Source organism: Amblyraja radiata, chromosome 4 (assembly GCF_010909765.2).
Source record: "Amblyraja radiata isolate CabotCenter1 chromosome 4, sAmbRad1.1.pri, whole genome shotgun sequence".
In the NCBI taxonomy this organism is placed as follows: domain Eukaryota; kingdom Metazoa; phylum Chordata; class Chondrichthyes; order Rajiformes; family Rajidae; genus Amblyraja; species Amblyraja radiata.
This window is the reverse complement of record NC_045959.1, coordinates 63,204,938-63,223,921: the sequence shown is the minus strand read 5'-3', so window position 1 is coordinate 63,223,921 and position 18,984 is coordinate 63,204,938. Positions and strand designations below refer to the sequence as shown.

General features: G+C 45.7%; 2 protein-coding genes across 12 annotated transcripts in view; one reads left to right on the top strand and one right to left on the bottom strand.

Annotated features, from left to right (window-relative positions):
• trappc9 (trafficking protein particle complex subunit 9) overlaps positions 1 to 1,696 on the bottom strand; it is a 575,858-nt gene extending 574,162 nt beyond the window's left edge. For 2 of the 8 annotated variants that reach the window (XM_033019640.1, XM_033019649.1), the window contains exon 1: positions 1,059 to 1,463. The gene's annotated coding sequence lies outside the window, so the exon portion shown is untranslated. The other 6 variants (XM_033019648.1, XM_033019645.1, XM_033019642.1 and 3 more) reach the window with 6 other exon arrangements.
• An 8,040-nt stretch (positions 1,697 to 9,736) lies between these two features.
• thoc1 (THO complex 1) overlaps positions 9,737 to 18,984 on the top strand; it is a 62,136-nt gene continuing 52,888 nt past the window's right edge. For all 4 annotated transcript variants that reach the window (XM_033019637.1, XM_033019636.1, XM_033019639.1 and 1 more), the window contains exon 1: positions 9,737 to 9,821. In XM_033019637.1, coding sequence (XP_032875528.1) covers positions 9,774 to 9,821 — 48 coding nt within the window. In that variant the 5' untranslated portion in view covers positions 9,737 to 9,773. The remainder of the gene's footprint in view (positions 9,822 to 18,984) is intronic.

Below are 18,984 nucleotides of genomic sequence, written 5' to 3'. Positions count from 1 at the left end.
AACTTAATGCCCAAACTTGTCTTAATTTTGCAATGCTACAATGAACCAGAAGTTTGAATGAATGTCATGATCTGAGAGTAGCCTTCGAAAATTAAAACTAATGAGGAAAAAAATCATTCAAGTAGCATGCTCTAATGTTCAAGAAGTTGTTTATTTTATGTGCTAACAAAAAACATCAGGAAATTAAGATGTAACTTACAACCAAAACAAATCATTTACATTTAATATGAATCACTGACCACTACAAAAGAAAACCAACAACTGATAAATCATTTAATAAATCCAATTTAATTTATTGTCTAAAATTAAATCATATTTATAGATTTAATTCTATCTTGAAACATGAAATTGTAACCATCATCATTTTTTATTAAGTGTGTCATGTTGAGATTGTGCTTTTGTATAGTATGATTTAATGACCAACATTAAGTCAGCAACCTAACATTATTTAATTCTTGTGTCCAGAAAGAACTGCAGATGCTGGTTTAAATCGAAGGTAGACACAAAATGCTGGAGTAACTCAGTGGGACAGGCAGCATCTCCAGAGATGCTGCCTGTCCCGCTGAGTTACTCCAGCATTTTGTGTCTACCATTATTTATTTCTTCCATCTTGTTAACAATGTTTCTTTTCAAAATCATATTTCAATGGAAAGTTACAAGTATTTGACAATACATTTCATTTATTTTCAGACACAAATTCTATTGTATTGATATTGTTTTATCTATATGACCAATAATTGCTTCAGCTAACACTCACTTGACCATCTCGGGTCGTGAACAGCTCTCAGCCCAAAGTTAGTCTATTACATGTTTACGAGGAAAGCTCGTGTGCTCGTTTAAAGCATCCTAAAATAAATAGCGTCCGTGTAAACAAAATACAACTCCATTGCGACTTTTAGCAAAACCGAGAAACCAGGAAACACACAAGGCCCAAGCTGCATCAAAAACGCTTCAGGTAAGTGCACTCCAGACCCAACCAATCGACTCGAGGCATATCACTAATGTTACAACAGGTATACTTCAGTTTGGAGCAGAAGTTAAATAGAATAAACTCTCGCCTTTTGCATATTATCCGTCCCGTGTGATTACACATTCCCGTCTACGACAAAAACAAGATTGGCAACAGTTTCGCGACCTCGGTCAACGAGTTTCGAATAGCTCCTCGGATTGCCTCCCGTTAACGCAAAATCATTTCTCTCTCCCTCCCGAAATTAAACGTTTCCCCACTCCGTGAATCGGACGCACCTCACCCTCGGACAGCAACAGGGGGGAGGGGGAAGCCGGCGAGAGGCGGGCACGTTAACGGCTGTCAGAACTTTGACCGGGACGCGAGCCGGCGCGCGAGTAAGGAAGTCGTTGGCCCTTTTGTTGCTGCTGCTTTCAATTGGTCCGCAGGCTCATTGCCATCGCACTGGGAGGCGGCCGGCTCGCGCCCGCTCCGGCCACCTCACGCGCGCGACACCTACCTACCTACCTGTCAGTCAAGGTCGCGGTCCGGCCGCAAGCTCTGGGCTGCGGGGGGAGGGGTCGCCAGCTTCTCTCTCACTCACTTACTCTATGACGGTGGGTGTGTCCCTTCTTTCTTTCTCTCATTCACTCCCACCTTGCCCCGCCCCCTATCGCATCGACGTCAGACCAGAGATGACGTCTAAGGTTTGGGGCACGGCGAGCTCACCGGACTCGATATGACGCGTGTCCTCTCCCTCCCTCTCTCTCTGTCGTCCCGCCCCTATCGCATTAACGTCAAGCGAGCCATGGTCGGAGCACGAGCACGCGCACGGCGGGCTGCCCAGATTCTCTCTTTGACGGCGGGCGTGTCCACGCTCTCTTCAGCCACGCCCCTATCGCATCGACGTCAAACTAGCGATGACGTCACGGATCGGGGCCCCGATCCCTTCTCTGTGACGGTGGGCGTGTCCTCTCTCTCGCCCCGCCTCCATCCCGATGACGTCACATTACGTTATCGCCGTCCAGTTGAGGGCCTCGCCCGTAAGTTGTCAGCAGTTAGACGCTATAAATAGACAGATACTGTGGACACAGAATGCTAGAGTAACTTGGCGGGTCAGGCAGCATCTGTAGAGAGAAGGAATGGGTGATGTTTCTGGTCGAGACCCTTCAGTCTGAGAGTCAGGGGAGAGGGAGATAAGGAAGGGTAAGGTGTGAACACCAAACATCAAAGGGGATGGGGATTAAGGGACGTAGAATAGATCATGGATAGCTAGGAGAAAGTAACAACGAAACATAATACAGAGATAAAATTTAATCAGAGGGACAGTCAGACTGGTCGGAGAACTAGGAAGGGGGAGGAAGGATAAATAGACAGGGCGAGGGGGCTATTTCCACACTTCCATCGTTACACTTAATATTTATCTATGATTGTGCTTATGTATAATATGATAGTTATATAAAAAGTTTATCCCACACTCTTCTCACTACTTCTTGCACCAATCATTATTCATGTTATTTTCTTTATCATGTAACTGTACACTGTGGACAGCTCGGTTGTCATCATATATTGTCTTTCCGCTCTGGTTAGCACGGAACAAAAGCTTTTCACTGTACCTTGATATGCGTGACAATAAACTAAACTCAATTCTACAATCAGTCTGAGAAATATATTATTTCTCTAATTTGAAGTAACCCCTGCATCCCATTTCTCTCCGCCCCTCCAATACCCTAGTGGACCTGACAAGTCCACTGTTCGGATCCATGTATCTCTTTGTTATCACCTCTTCCGCAGCTAGCAATGGGCCATTGTGGGCTCCACTATTTCTTGGTCATAGGTGCCAGCTCTCATTTGTTCTCATAGATCTAGTTTCCTTCCCCACTGACTCATTCTGACGAAAGGTTTAGACCTGAAATGTCACCTATTCCTTTTCTCCAGAGATGTTGCCTGCCTCAGTGGGTTACTCCAGCTTTTTGTGTCTATCTTCTGTGTAAACCAGCATTTGCAGTACTTTCCTACACAAAGAAAACAGCGTGCCAGGGTCTATCCTGTGAATCCCATTGGGAACATTATGAGTTTCATTAAGGTCACCTTTCATTTTTTGTCAAACTCCAGTGAGTATTATCATTAAGGATATCCTTCCTATAATATGAAGTTCAATACTAAAATTAATCCTTCAGCTGTCATCTCAATTAAGCCTGTAAAAAAGTAGTGAATCATCTTTCTCGGACCAACCCTCTTGCAATGAAGATCAATATACAGTCTGTTTTACTAATTGCTTGCTGTATTTCTGTGTAAACAGTCTGTCCTTTATGTACGGACAAACCAAGATCATTCTGCCTACCCACATTTACTTGTTACTCCCAAAATATCTCCACATTATTCTGCAACTGCACTTCCTGTTTATTTACTCTCCTAACAGTACAGCACAAGAACAAGCCCTTTGGCCCAGAATGTCTGTGCTAAACATGATGTCAAGAACTCTTATCTACCTGTACATAATACCTGATAACCTTCCAAACAAAAGCGAAACATTGATTGGGTTGGAAGCTGCTGGTGAAGTTCAATATAAATGCTGAAAAACTATTTTAAAAATACAATAATTGAATTGAATGGAAATATTAAAAAGTGCAGAGAAGGGAAAAAGCTGGGTGTATGGAAACTACTACAAACCTAGTTGAATATGCAGCTGCATGTACTGCATCCAAGGAAGGGACAAAACAAACATGGGAATGGGTAGAACTTCCTGATTAAGTGGAGCCTGCAGATGATAGGACAGCTTCGGGTGATTATTCTGGGAGGAAGACAGGAACCCATGATCAGGAGAATATGGAAGCATGAGTGAAGGGCTTGAAACAAAAGGAGAGTCCATGTATGGAAGTCCAATTTAGCACCTTGGTATGAATAGTGATCTGGCAACATCCAACAAATGACATTATTTGGAACTACTGCAGATGTTGGAATCTTGAGTAAAACACAAAGTGCTGGAGTATCTTCACAGGTCAGGTAGCATCTGTGGTGGGAATGGACAGGCAACTTTTCAGGTCAGGACCTTTCTTCAGCATGACAGCATTTTGGGTTGGGACTCTTCTTCAGACTGGCACCGCTGTCGGAGATTTGATCAGAACAGGTGTGCCGGTTGTGCTTTGGAAGCACCCGCATTTTTGTGAGGTTCTCAGATTATTAAGGAACTGCTTAGAAATATTTTATTCAGTTCTCAAATATAACAAGACTTACAGGTTATGAAGACAGAAAACGTTGAAAACATACAGTAGGTCTGGGTGCAGGATTTCAGGTTTCCAGCAGCTGCAGTTTAAAATATTTTTTTTACAGTCTTACAGATTCATGTTAAATTGCATGACATATGTGATCTTTCTAATGAAAAATATAATGTGTGCTATTAATGTAATGCAGAGAGTGTTAGTTGCTTGAATGTTCAATTGAGAATCAGGGTGGTATTGGAAAATGAGTTAATGGTTTGTTTGATATGAGCCGTTAAATGCAACCAAAAAGTTGATGAGATGATTATGTGATTAACCCTGCAACATTGGACTGTGTTTCAGTTTAAATGCATTGTAAATAGATGTGTTCCTTTAATGTATTTCATATTAGTGAGTTATGTAACATTCAACAGTACAAGCTTTGTTTGATGATGTTCTGACTGTGACTCTATTTATATGTTCTCTGTTGTTTTTAAATTATTGTCTGTAACTGTGGAACTGTGCTGCTGCCTGTCGTGGCCAGGACTCTCTTGTAAAAGAGATTTTTAATCTCAATGAGATTTCTCCTGGTTAAATAAAGGTTAAATAAAATTTAACCCAGTCACACGGGAGCCCTGGTCCCCCAACGCAACCCATTCCCCAACGCAATATTCCACCACACACCCATAGTCCCTAACTGCGCAGGCTCGGCTCATTTCCTCTCATCCCCGAGCACTCCCTCCCCCTCCTCTTCATGTGTGGGGGGGGGAAGGGAAGTGGGATGTGTGGCAGGGGAGTGTGGGCTGGGAGGGGAGGAGGGGTGTGTGTGGACGGGGAGGTGTAGGAAGGGGGGAGAGGGTGGTGTGGGGGAGGGGGTTGTGGCGGGGTGGTGTGGGGGAGGGTGGGTGTGGGGGAGGGGTGTGTGTGGGCAGGGGGGGGGAGTTGTTGGGGAGAGGGGTGTGTGGGCAGGGGGGAGTGAGCTCGGAGAAAATACGGGGGAAGAGCCTTGCGGGAGAGGGGGGAATCACGGGGGAGGGGCCAGTGAGGGGGACCAGAGGGGTAGTGGCTGGAATTGGCGGTGCAATGTGGACTCATAGAGGTCGCTGGTCGTTCACCTCCGCCGGGATCAGAGTCTCCGTTTTCCGTTTCGCGACATCTCCGGGCTGGGCTGGGTCTCCGACGCTGGGCTGGGTCTCCGACTCTGGGCTGGGTCTCCGACTCTGGGCTGGGTGTCCGACTCTGGGCTGGGTGTCCGACTCTGGGCTGGGTGTCCGACTCTGGGCTGGGTATCCGACTCTGGGCTGGGTATCCGACTCTGGGCTGGGTCTCCCAGGCTGGGCTGGGTGTCCCACGCTGGGCTGGGCTGGGGCGGATCTCCGACGCTGGGCTGCTGCTTGGGGCAGGGCTGGGCTGCTGGGGGCTTCGGGTCCCTCCGAAAGTCCTGTTGGAAACCTCCACCGGCCATCCTCAGCTGCAGTAAAGACGCGATGGCGCAGGAAGGGGCAGACCGTCTCGGGGAATGACAGGGGAAGAGACTAATCCACGCGGCTCTGACTGGCAGGAGAAGAGATCGATCTCCGCACGCGTGGTTTTTAAGATTTTTAAACCTCGCTAAGTCTTACGACATTCAACCGATCGGAACAGAACTTGGTACACTCGCAGCATAGGAGAACGATGAGTGAAATAGCGAAAAATCGTAGCACTATCACAAACCGTTTTTGCGCAAATAGGAAGACCGCCAAACCAGAAGATAACAAGATCAGAGTTTTAGTTATGTACTAGACCAAGTGGTCCCTGTCACACAGGAGGCCTGGTCATCCAAGGCAACCCGTTCCCCATCGCAATATTCCACCACTCACCCATAGCCCCCACGGGAGGCCTGGTCCCCCAACGCAACTCGTTCCCCAAGGCAATATTCCACCACTCACCCATTTCTCCAACACAACCCGTTCCCCTAACGCAATATTCAACCACTCTCCCAGAGCCGACAACTGCGCAGGGGCTGCTCATTTCGCCTTATTCACCCTACCTCATTTTTAAACTTTAAAAAAATGCAATTGCACTTGCTAGCTCACAGAATTCAGTGTACTGTGACTTTAAAAAAAATGCATTTGTACTTGCTAGGACTAGTAGGACTCATGTATTTGGATAGCAACAATGTTGCGAGAGAGTTCTAAGCACAGGGAATAAGCGACAGTTGTTTTTTTCCAAGTTTTTTGAGATTTTTGTACATTTTCATTAAAAACTCCAAAAATAAAGCATGAAATTTTGAGATAAGGCGATTTTTGACTGCACGGAAAAAATCTCTACCGGAATATATAAAAATCTTACTGTTAGCGCGTTGTTTTTTCATGACTACACAACAAGATTACCTGAGTGGTCATATAACATTTTGGGAGAAGTCAAGATGAGAATAAATGCATTTTTTCTTTCTGTTTTCTTGGGCAACCAAACACCAGTTGATTTATTGTAAAAATCTATATTTGTAAAATGTTAATTTGCAAAGAATCTGGTACACCGAGTAAAATTAGTTCATGTTACAGTGTTGTTTTATGAAGTTACTTGTCGTGATTTTGAATCAAATAACAGATGGAAAACTAGAGGCATCCATTAAAAATGCTTAAGATAGACACAAAAAGCTGGAGTAACTCAGCGAGTCAGACAGCATCTCGGGAGAAAAAGAATAGGTGATGTTTTGGGTCAAGACCCTTCCTCAGATTGATTACTTTAATTACTACTTACATTAAAGAAACACATCTATTATTTACAGAAATGCTTGCATTTACGAGATTATTAGTAAATGTTGCAAAAATTAGAAAAAATGTTCCCAATGTGGGGCAAGTCCAGAACCAGGGGCCACAGTCTTAGAATAAAGGGAAGGTCATTTAAGACTGAGGTGAGAAAAAACGTTTTCACCCAGAGAGTTGTGAATTTATGGAATTCCCTGCCACAGAGGGCAGTGGACGTCAAGTCACTGGATGGATTTAAGAGAGAGTTAGATAGAGCTCTAGGGGCTAGTGGAGTCAAGGGATATGGGGAGAAGGCAGGCACGGGTTATTGATAGGGGCTGATCATGTCAGCCATGATCACAATGAATGGCGGTGCTGGCTCAAAGGGCCGAATGGCCTCCTCCTGCACCTATTTTCTATGTTTCTATGTTAAAACCATCTATTTATCAATCTTGTTTAAGAAGAAACTGCAGATGCTGGAAAATCGAAGGTAGACGAAAATACTGGAGAAACTCAGCAGGTGAGGCAGCATCTATGGAGCGAAGGAAAAAGGCAACGGTTCGGGCCGAAACGTTGCCTATTTCCTTCGCTCCATAGATGCTGCCTCACCCGCTGAGTTTCTCCAGCATTGTTGTCTATTTATCTATCTTATTGTGTCATGGATTTTTTGAAATCAAACAAGAAAAAGCAATGGTATTCTGTTATTCTGCCTGCATGGAATGGTTTGTGGAAGATTTAACATTTGTGACTACACATGCTCACTTAATTTTTAGTGCATTTCGTGGACAATTGACTAATAACAGTGGAAACTTGACACTGTCCTGTACACTTCACAGCTTAATGATATTCTAATGTTACGGCAAAGTAAAAGTTAGACGCATGCACTCAGCCATCTGCTCCTTTTTCTCTCTCATTCACACTCACTCTGTTAAAAACCATTATCCTGACAGAACATAAAATATCAATAACTTAATCACTCTAAATAAGCTTTTTGAAATTTAGATCCATTTGTTCTAAGAACTAGGATCTACTAAGATTGCAGAGTACTTTCTTATTTCAAGACTATACTTAACAGACCAATATTTGAAACTCACCCTTTTTTGGTGAGCTAAATATATGCAGAATATAATACATTGGATAAAGAATTGGCAGAAAAAACATCATGAAATTGGCAAAAAAATACACGAGAACAGCACGATGCTGGTTTGCACTAAATAGCGTGTGCTGAAAGGGGCTCTATGTGGTTCCAGATGGGACTTCACTCAGTTTAATGTACCAACTATGGGGAAGTGGAGACAAAGTGGATTGAGCTGATGCGTGAGTTGTGCTGAGGGGCTATTTCCATGCTGTATTACTCTGACTCTCTGACAGGAAACTGCAGATGCCGGAATCTTGAACAAAAACAAAGTACTGAAGGAACACACAATTGCTGGGGAAACTCAGCGGGTGCAGCAGCATCTATGGAGCGAAGGAAATAGGCGACGTTTCGGGCCGAAACCCTTCTTCAGACTGATGGGGGGTGGGGAAAGAAAGAAGGAAAAGGGGAGGAGGAGGAGGAGCCCGAGGGCGGGCGGATGGGAGGGTGGGAGGAGACAGCTAGAGGGTTAAGGAAGGGGAGGAGACAGCACGGGCTAGCCAAATTGGGAGAATTCAATGTTAATGCCATAAGGACGCAAGGACCCCAGACGGAATATGAGGTGCTGTTCCTCCAATTTCCGCTGTGGCTCACTCTGGCAATGGAGGAGGTACTCAAAGTACTCAAAGTACTGAAGGAGTTCAGAGGACAAGCCAGCATCTGTGAGGGGAATGACGGGTGATGTTTCAGATCGGTTGTGTCATTTTTTTGCCCTTTCAAAGCATACATAGAAGACATTCATGCCATCTGGATGTAATGCATTGTTGCCACTTATGCTACCAGGTTTCATCTAGTAGGCAGTGATTGCGTGCAAACCCAGTCACCGCTGTGACATATTCAATATGGACAGGTGACGTTTTGAGTCCGGGACTGTCAGTCTGTCTGACTGAATCAGTCAGAAGAAGGGTCCCAACCCAACACTTCACTACATGTTCTCCAGGCATACTGCTTGACCTGCTGAGTTACTCTAGCACTTTCTGTCTTGTGCTCAATTTTAGTATATAAAAAAGGCAGAAAGTGCTAGAGTAACTCAGCAGGTCAAGCAGTATGCCTGGAGAACATGTAGTGAAGTGTTGGGTTGGGACTCTTCTTCTGACTGATTCAGTCAGACAGACTGACAGTCCTAGACTCAAAACGTCACCTGTCCATATTCTCCAGAGATGTTTACCTGACCTGCTGAGTTACTCCAGCACATTGTGTCTTTTTTTGTAAACCAGCGTCTGTGGTATGAGTTGATTAATACGGGTGTCAGAGGTTATTATAGGGAGAAAGCAGGAGAATGAGGTTGAGAGGGAAAGATAGATCAGCCATGATTGAATGACGGAGTAGACTTGGTAGGCTGAATGGCCTAATTCTGCTCTGATAACATGAACATATCTGCAATTTCATGTTTTTATATCTTGGTATTAGCATGGTATTTGTCTCATATTGAAGTCTGAGTACCATGTTCCTTCTCTCCAGAGATGCTGCCTGTCCTGCTGAGTTACTCCAGCATTTTGTGTCTATCTACCATATCTACATATCTGTTGTGCTGCTGCAAGTAAGAATGTCATTGTTCCGTTTCGGGACACATGACAATAAAACAATCTTGACTCATTACTCTTGCGATGTGGAGGTCTGAAATCCAGGCTGCTTTTGATGAGTGTTGGGGGTCTGTGGAACAAATCTGTGTAATCTTGCACTACGTGTACAGTGCAGAGAGGGGGCGCTCCGGCGCCGCCAGTCTTTGTCCCAGGGAGCAGCGCGCGGCGTTTCGGCTCAAGATGTCTCCCGGCGTGTTCCAGTTTAACGAGGCGCGGCAGAAGTTCAGCGTAAGCGACCGTGGCTGCTCCTCTCGCTCTCTTTTATTGTCGATGCTGCGTGGAGATGGGGATTACTGTACCGGGGGTAGTTAAAGGGGGCTGCCGGGCCTGCGATGGGACGGGAATAGATAGCCACCGTTACCACCGACCTGAGACACGGTGTCAGTTTCAATATGCCACGAATGTTGTTTAATCCTTTGTCATTTATAACTGGACCCAGTCGGATCCGTGTTTGTTGAATATGTTTTGTTTTTTTAATTGTACATACATCTGGGGTTATATGGTCCATGGTTGGATATCAAGACAGACGATTCAGAAAACTAATTTATTCATCAATGTGCATGATTGTTTTAGTAAGCTCGAGGTTGTTTAAAATATCATTTGAAAGACGTTTCTCTTATGCCACATTTCTGCAGTATTACACAGAAAAAAATGATCCAGATTATTCCTTGAAACTTCTCTGGAAGGTTAGAATAAACCTTAGCTGAAGTGTGAACTGAAGCTTCAGCATTTTTTTGTTGCCATGTAGCCAAAATCTATTAAAAACAATGTAGATTTAAAAAAAAAAAATGTTTCTATTATATCTCTTGCCACCCAAATCACCCCCTCCCCAGGTATCCCTTACCACCCAAACCACTCCCTCTCCAGGGACTTTCCCCTGCAACCGCAGGAGATGCAACACCTGTCCCTATCCCTCCTTCCTCTGCTCCATCCAAGGACCCCGACAGTCCTTTCAGGTGAGGCAGACGTTCACTTACACCTCCTCCAACCTCATCTACTGTATCCGTTCAAGGTGTGGGCTCCTATATATCGGCAAGACCAAGTGCAGGGTCGGCGATCGTTTTGCTGAAAACCTCCGCTCAGTCTGCCAAGGTCTACATGATCTCCTGATTACTAAACACTTTAACTCCCCCTCCCATTCTGACCTTTCTGTCCTGGGCCTCCTCCACTGTCAGAGTGAGGCTCAACGAAAATTGAAGGAATAGCACCTCATATTTTGCTTGGGCAGCTTACAACCCAATGGTATGAATATTGACTTCTCTAACTCCAAGTAACTCTTACTTTCTCCCTCTCTCCATCCCTCCCCAATCATAATTCTCCAACCAGTCTGACTGTCCACCTGATTAACTTTTACATTGTATGCCTTGTTGTCACCTTCCCCTCGCCAACAATGATCTATTCTACATTTTACTTGATATTCGTCCCCTTTGTTCTCTCGTTTTTCACACCTTACCCTCCATATCTCTAATTTCCCTCTCCCCTGACAGACTGAAGAAGGGTATTGACCCGAAACGTCACCCATTCCTATCCAGAAATGCTGCCTGTCCTGCTGAGTTACTTCAGCATTTTGTGACTATCTCTGGTGTAAACCAGGATCTGCAATTCCTTCCTACACATTACTATTGTACAAGGCATTGGTGAGGCCACATTTGGAGTATTCAGTTTTGGTCACCTTGCTATAGGAAGGATGTCATTAAGCAGACAAAAGTGCAGAGAAGATTTAGGAGGATCGAAGGAAATAGGCAACGTTTCGGAGGAGATAAAGACCAATGAATGAAAGATATGCAAAAAAAGTGATAAAGGAAGCAGGCCGTTGTAAGCTGTTTGTAGGGTGAAAATGAGAAGCTACTGCAACTTGGGTGGGGGAGGGATAGAGAGAGAGGGAATGTCGGGGCTACCTGAAGTGAGAGAAATCAATATGTATCTATTGCAGAGTCCCCCAGTCCTTGCCTTCCACCCCATCAGCAGGGCTCGAAATTAACGGTTGCCCAGGGTGCCAATGGCAACCTAAAGTCCCGCCGGGCAACCTAAAAGCCGTGCCATTTTGCCTGGCTTGGCAAGCACCCGGGACACCTACCGTTCAACTCTGAGCGGGCCTCCCTCTCTATCTCTCTCTGTCACTCTCCATCTCCACCCGCCATCCGTGTCCCTGCTGCCGGGCTCCGCTATATGATCTCTGGCCAGGTCTCCGGTCGCTCCTCATCCGCCGGCACGGCCGGCCGCCTTGCACATGCGCACTGCCACGGCCTGCACATCCTCCCCATGCACATGCGCACAACCACGGCCAGCACATCATCGCCTGCCCTGCACATGTGCACTGCCACGGAAACTGGTCGGCGCCGAGCACTTTCTCCCTCCCTTTGCATTGTGAGAGATCTGGCCGCCATTACTGTCCGGTCGCCGCCTCGCCGCGACCGCTGAAAACTAGCGCAGAATCACTCCCTGGAGCTGGAGTAACTCCCTGGAGTAACTTGCTTCAGGGAGCAAGAGTTCCTCCAAAAATATTCCAAATGGAATTTAAAAGGTTCCACCACCAAACTCCAAACTCCAAAATGACAGTCTATTGCACTTTATCTGTTTATTTATTGTGTATATATATGGTCTATGGTATATAGACACACTGAACTTTTAACTCCTGTTCTGTATTATGTTTACATATTCTGTTGTGCTGCAGCAAGCAAGAATTTCATTGTCCTATCTGGGACACATGACAATAAAATTCTCTTGACTTAAGGAAAAAAGGGTTCATGGGGAAAAAAGAGTTACCTTAAATTCAGTTGCGCCTGGTTGGGTAACTATGGTAGGGTGAAGACTATTCCATGCTTTAAATGTGCGGGGGAACTCCATGGAGCAGCCAGCATCTCTGGATAGAAGAAATTGGGTGACGTTTAGGGTAGAGGCCCTTCTTTAGACTCACTCTCGTTTTAGTGTTTTAAGTTTAATTTAAAGATACAGCGTGGAAACAGGCCCTTCGGCCCACCGAGTCCACGCCGACCACCGATCACCCGTACACTAGTTCTATCCCACACATTAGCGACGTAAATCAAGAGTGTTTTATTCTCTCACGTCCCAGTTAGAACAATGAAATCCTTACCTGCAGCAGCACAACAGAATATGTAAACATAGTACTCTGTAAACAATGTTATAAACAAGAAAACAAAACAGTGTATATTTATGTGTGTGTAATATATATACCCACACACACACACACAATTTCCCTCCTGGGATTAATAAAGTTCTATCATATAGTTTTGTGTGTGTAGGAAGGAACTGCAGATTTAAACTGAAGATAGACACAAAAAGCTGGAGTAACTCAACAGGTCAGACAGAATCTCTGGACAAAAGGAAAATATTACGTTTTGGGTTGGGTCTGAAAAAAGTTCCTGAACACCTTTGGAATGTGGAAGGAAACAAGAGCACCCGGAGAAAACCCATGCGATCAAAGGGAAGAGCACCCATATTCAGGATCAATTCCGGGTCTCTGGCACTTTTAGGCAGCAACTTTATGGCCAATCTACTGCCCCATAGTCTTGAACTGAATTAAAACATACAGTAGCTGTAATGGGGGACATAGCGTCACTTAGAGATTTAAGACTGAAAATGGATAGTTTCTTATTTTTAGTAACCAAAGTTATCAACGTATGACTTTGTGTGTGTTGGAAAACAAAATATAGTGGCACAGCTGGTAAACTTGCTGCCTCACACACCAGAGATTTGTGTTCGATCCTGTCTGTGTTGAATTTGCACATTCTCCCTGCGAGCATGTGGGTTTCCCCCCATATCCCAAAGACGCATTGGCTTTGTAGGTTAACTTGTATCTGTAAAATTGCCCCTAATGTGTAGGGAGTGGGTGAGGAAAGTGGAATAACAGAGCTTGTGTGAATGGGTGGACAAAAATGCTGGAGAAGCTCAGCGGGTGAGGCAGCATCTATGGAGCGAAGGAAATAGGCGACGTTTCGGGTCGAGACCCTTCTTCAGACTGATGTGAGGGTAGGGGTGGGGGGGGGGGGGCGGGAAGAAGAAAGGAAGAGTCCGAGACAGTAGGCTGAGAAGGAGAGGAGAAAGCAGGGACTACCTGAAATTGGAAAGGTCAATGTTCATACCGCTGGGGTGTAAACTGCCCAAGCGAAATATGAGGTGCTGCTCCTCCAATTTACGGTGGGCCTCACTCTGGCCATGGAGGAGGCCCAGGCCAGAAAGGTCGGATTTGGAATGGGAGGGGAAGTTGAAGTGCTGAGCCACCGGGAGATCAGGTTGGTTATTGCGAACTGAGTGGAGGTGTTGTGCGAAGCGATCGCCAAGCTTGCGCTTGGTCTCACTGAGGTTGATCATACGCTGAATAATCCAACCACATTTTTTGGGGGAAGTGGAAAGAAATAATAGAAATTGCATTCATTGCAACGTGTAAAAAGAGTTGAGATACTGTCTTATAATTTTGCTGCATGGCATTGTGGTATATATCATGTCTTGATTGGTGAATATGTTTAGTTTGTGACTTTATTTGAAACAAATAATATGTGAATGCTTCATTGAGCATAATTCCGACTGGTAACTACGCACTTCGTCCGAGCACATTATCGCACGCGTCATGCAAGCCGTCTTAGATGACCACCTAAACAGTCATTTGGCAACCTAAAAAGCTGCCTAAGTTGCTCGGCTAGCAACAAAGTTAAGTGAGAGCCCTGATCAGCCGTCGCATACTACACATAATCCTCCGAAATTCCCGTCACCTCCAACGGGATCCCACCACTAGCCACATTTTCCCATCTCCACCCTTTCCGCCTTCCGTGGAGACCGTTTCCTCTGCAACTCCCTGGTTAACATCCCTGCCCACCCAAATCACCCCCTCCCAGGTACCTTCCCCTGCACCGGCAGAAGATACAACATCTGTCGCTATACCTCCTCCCTCGATTCTGTCCAGAGACCCCGACAGTCCTTTCAGGTTAGGAACACGTTCACTTGCACCTCCAGATTCATCTACTGTTTCCAATATTCAAGATCTGGACTCGTACATCGGCGAGACCAAACGCAGACTGGGCGATGGTTCACGCGGAACACCTTCGCTCAGCCCGCGTGAACCAACCTGATCTCCCGGTTGCTGGGCACTTTAATTCTCCTCCCCATTCCTACACAGACCTTTCTGTCCTCGGTCTCCTCCATTATCAGAGTGAGGCTAAACGCAAATTGGAGGAGCAGCATCTCATATTTCACTTGGGCAGTTGCAGCCCAGTGGTATGAATATTGATTTCTCTCACTTCAGGTAGCCGTGGCATACCCTCTACCTCTATCCTTCCCCCATCCTTTATCATTGTTACTTTTTTGCATATCTTTCATTCATTGTTCTTTATCACTCCATATCACTATCTATATCCCTCGTTCCCCTTATCCCTAACCAGTCTGAAGAAGGGTCTCGACCGGAAACGTCACCCATTCCTTCTCTCCAGAGATGTTGCCTGTCCCGCTGGGTTACTCCAGCTTTTTGTGTCTATCTTCATTTAAACCAGCAGTTCCTTCTTACACATGATGATAAAGGAAACAGGCCATTGTTTGCTGTTTGTTGGGTGGAAATGAGAAGCTCGTGCGACTTGGGTGGGGGAGAGAGAGAGGAAATGCAGGGGTTACTTGAAGTTAGAAAAATCGATATTCATACCACTGGGCTGTAAGTTACCCAAGCAAAATATGAGATGCTGTTCCTCCAATTTGTGTTTTGCCCAATTTTGACAATGGAGGACAATGGACCTAGAACAGAAATGTCTATGTGGGAATGGGAAGGAGAATTAAAGTGTTTAGCAACTGGGAGATCAGGTAGGTTCAGACAGACTGAGCAAAGGTTAGGACTTTATTCATTGGAGTGCAGGAGGCTGAGGGGTAGTCCTGTTGAGGTGGATGCAATTGTGAGGGGAATAGATAGGGTGAATGCACAGTCTTTTACCCAGAGTAATCAGGAACCAGTGGATATAGGTTTAAGATGAGGGACAAGTTTTAATACAAACCTGAGTTGCAGCTCTTTTGCTCGGAGAGTGTTAGGTGTGTGGAATGAGCTGTCAGAGGATGCAGTTGAGGCAGGTACTATAACAGCATTCAAAATACATTTGGACAGGTGCATGGATAGGAAAGATTTAGAGGGATATGGGCCAATCACTGGCAAATGGGACTAGCTTGGATGGGGCATCTTGGTCAGTGTGATCGAGTTGTGTCAAAATGCCTGTTTCCATGCAGTCTATAGAATAAAGTTCTATCAAATAGCATTTCGCAAACTATGAGGTATGCTGCCTACCGCAAGCTTTGGAAAGAAGTTGAGGGACTTCGAATATTGAGTTGAATAGAGGCAACAATATGAAAGTATCTGGAGATAGAAGTAAACAAATCTTTTTTATTTAAAAATAACTGGTCACCAAAATATTATAAAATGCTATTGACAATGGGATATGTTTTTAGAATTGTTAAATTCAAAACTGCACAATGCACAATTCCAATACAGGTGCACAACCTTTTATCCGAAGATCCAAATAACGAAAACCTCCGAATTGCGGACATTTTTTCGGTCCTTGAAGAAAGGTCCTTGAAAACGTTCACCGAGGGCGGCCCGCAGAGGTGACAGCGGAACCTCCGGTCGGTCCTCGAAGAAAGGGGAACTAAATCCCCATTCATAAAAGAGAAGGTGAGGGTATATTGCGCGGGAGGGTTAATAATTGACAATATGCTGCTGCCTGCCCGCTGAGTTAAAAAGTTCCCACGGTAGCACGATACACAGTGTATCGTGAGTCTTGCGTGGGAGCTTTTTAACTCAGCGGGCAGGCAGCAGCAGCAGATTGTCGCTGCCTTCAGTTTCACCCCACCTACACCCCTCTGCTTCCCGGCCATGTGTGTGACCCCTTCCCTCCCCTCTCCAGCTCCCCGCCCATTGCACCGCCGCGGGGGCTTTGCACTGTCTTCATATCGGCGATGCCAGCAGGTAAGTGCCACAGTCACCGGAGACGTCAGGACCAACGGGACACCGACCCCCAGGCCCACTGCAAGCACGGAGATCACAGAGACCCACAGCCAGCAGCAGCCCAGCCCCGTTCCAACTCCAGAGGAAAACTGCAAACTGGCCGGAGACGTCAGGACCACCAGAAGCCGCTCCCCGATGGGCCGCTACGGCGACAAGTGGCAGTTCGCCCACAGCCCCCTCATCGGGACACCGACCCCCAGGCCCATTGCAAGCACGGAGATCCCAGATCAGCAACTCCAGCCCAGCCCCGCTCCAGCTCCAGAGGAACACGCTCCCCGTATGGGCAGAAGCTGATGGTGTGCAAGGTACGTCTTGTTCTTGGGGTGGCGCAGCTCGGGCTGTGGGCGAACTGCCACTTGTCGCCGTAGCGGCCCATCGGGGAGCGGATTCCTCTGGAGTTGGAGAGGGAGGGGGGTATTGTGCTGTTTGATCGCCCCCTACTATCCCAGGGACAGGGAGACAGGACGTTCACCGAGGGCGGCCCGCAGAGGTGACAGCGGAACCTCCGGTCGGTCCTCGAAGAAAGGGGAACTAAATCCCCATTCATAAAAGAGAAGGTGAGGGTACATTGCGCGGGAGAGTAGGAATCCCAAGACAAAGTTGAGTGAGCGTTCACCGAGAGTGGCCCGCAGAGGTGACAGCGGAACCTCCGGTCGGTCCTGGAAGAAAGGGGAACTAAATCCCCTTCATAAAAGAGAAGTGGAGGGTATATTGCCCGGGAGGGTATATCGCCTACCTGGAAGAAACCGGACATTTTTCCCAGGATGTCGTCTGCTCACCAAAGCTCACCAAAGCTCACGTTTGGCGCCAAACGCACGTCGCCTCTACTGCACACGGATATAAGAGTGTGAAAATGTCGCCTTAGGCCGCCTAAGGGCATGTAGCCCCGCTAGGGTGACATGAGTGCGAGAGGTGATTCAATGCTGCGGTCACATTTACAAATTCAGGAATTCATTCAACACACTGCATTTCATACAGACATTTATTCTGCAAGAAAAAACTACATTGAAGACTCAAACTCGCGACCGAGGAACTGCCGGGATCAAGGCGCAAACTCGCGACCTTGCGGATATGAGCCGAGCACTCTACCACTGAGCCAGCAATTAAAATCTACGCTAAAAAATGTCCATTCCGAAGACCGACAAATTCCGAATTACGAAAAGTGTCTGGTCCCAAGGCTTTCGGATAAAAGGTTGTGCACCTGTACTGTAAAAGCAGGACAAGATTCAAAGCAGACTTTTTGTTAAAACAAGGATTTATATGGATGGACTAGATGTTGGAGAATAATAGGTAATGACAACAACTTATTTTACAAAAGGCATTGAATAACTTATTTTACAAAAGACAATACTTAGATGATGCCTTAGAGCAGATGGATGGGACAGGGTTTATCTGGAGAGCATCTGAAATTAGATACCATAAATAAAAATCAAGTTAAGAATGTTTAATTTTCATATGTACTGGCAACGTACATTGAAAGTCTTATTTGCTGCAGCTGAACAGGCCCGCCCTATTAATGTAATAACACACAGAAAAGTGCATAATAATCAAAAATAGAATAAACTAGTAACCGTAATATTAAATGATCATTATAGTGCAAAATAGAAGTCCACCGTCCATAGAGGATCATAGTTGCTGAGGTTAGTATGTGCAATGTTCAAGAGGTTTATAGCTTCTGGGATAAAGCTGTTCTTCAACATGTTAGTCACAGATTTCCGGCTCCTATACCATCTTCTTAATGGCAGTAGCAAAATGAGAGCATGGCCAGGATGGTGTGGGTCTTTGCTGGCTTTTTGATCCCTATGGATCCCTTTGTGATGGGAGCAGTCAGTACCTGTGATGTGGCGGGCAGTGTCCACCACTCACTGCAGTCTCCTTTGTTTCTGGGCATTCAAATTGCTTAACCGGGCTTTGATACAACCAGATACTCTCTATTGTATCCCTGTAGAATTGAAAGAGTATTTACTGACATACTGAATCTCCTGAATCTTCTAAGGAAGTAGAGGTATTGATAAGCTTTCTGTGTGATTGCATCAATGTGCTGGGTCCAGGGCAGATATTCAGAGATATACACAGCCATGAACTTGAAGCTGTTTACTCTTTTCATCACTTTCGCATTGATGAAGACAGGTTCATAGATCCCTGGCTTTCCCTTCTTGGAGTCAACAATCACCTCCTTGGTCTTGCTAATGTTGAAATCAAGATTGTTGTTCTGGCACCATTCAATCAGATTTTCATATCTCCCTCGTACTCTGACATTATTACATAGAAACATAGAAAATAGGTGCAGGAGTAGGCCATTCGGCCCTTCGAGCCTGCACCGCCATTCGATATGATCATGGCTGATCATCCAACTCAGTATCCTGTACCTGCCTTCTCTCCATACCCCCTGACCCC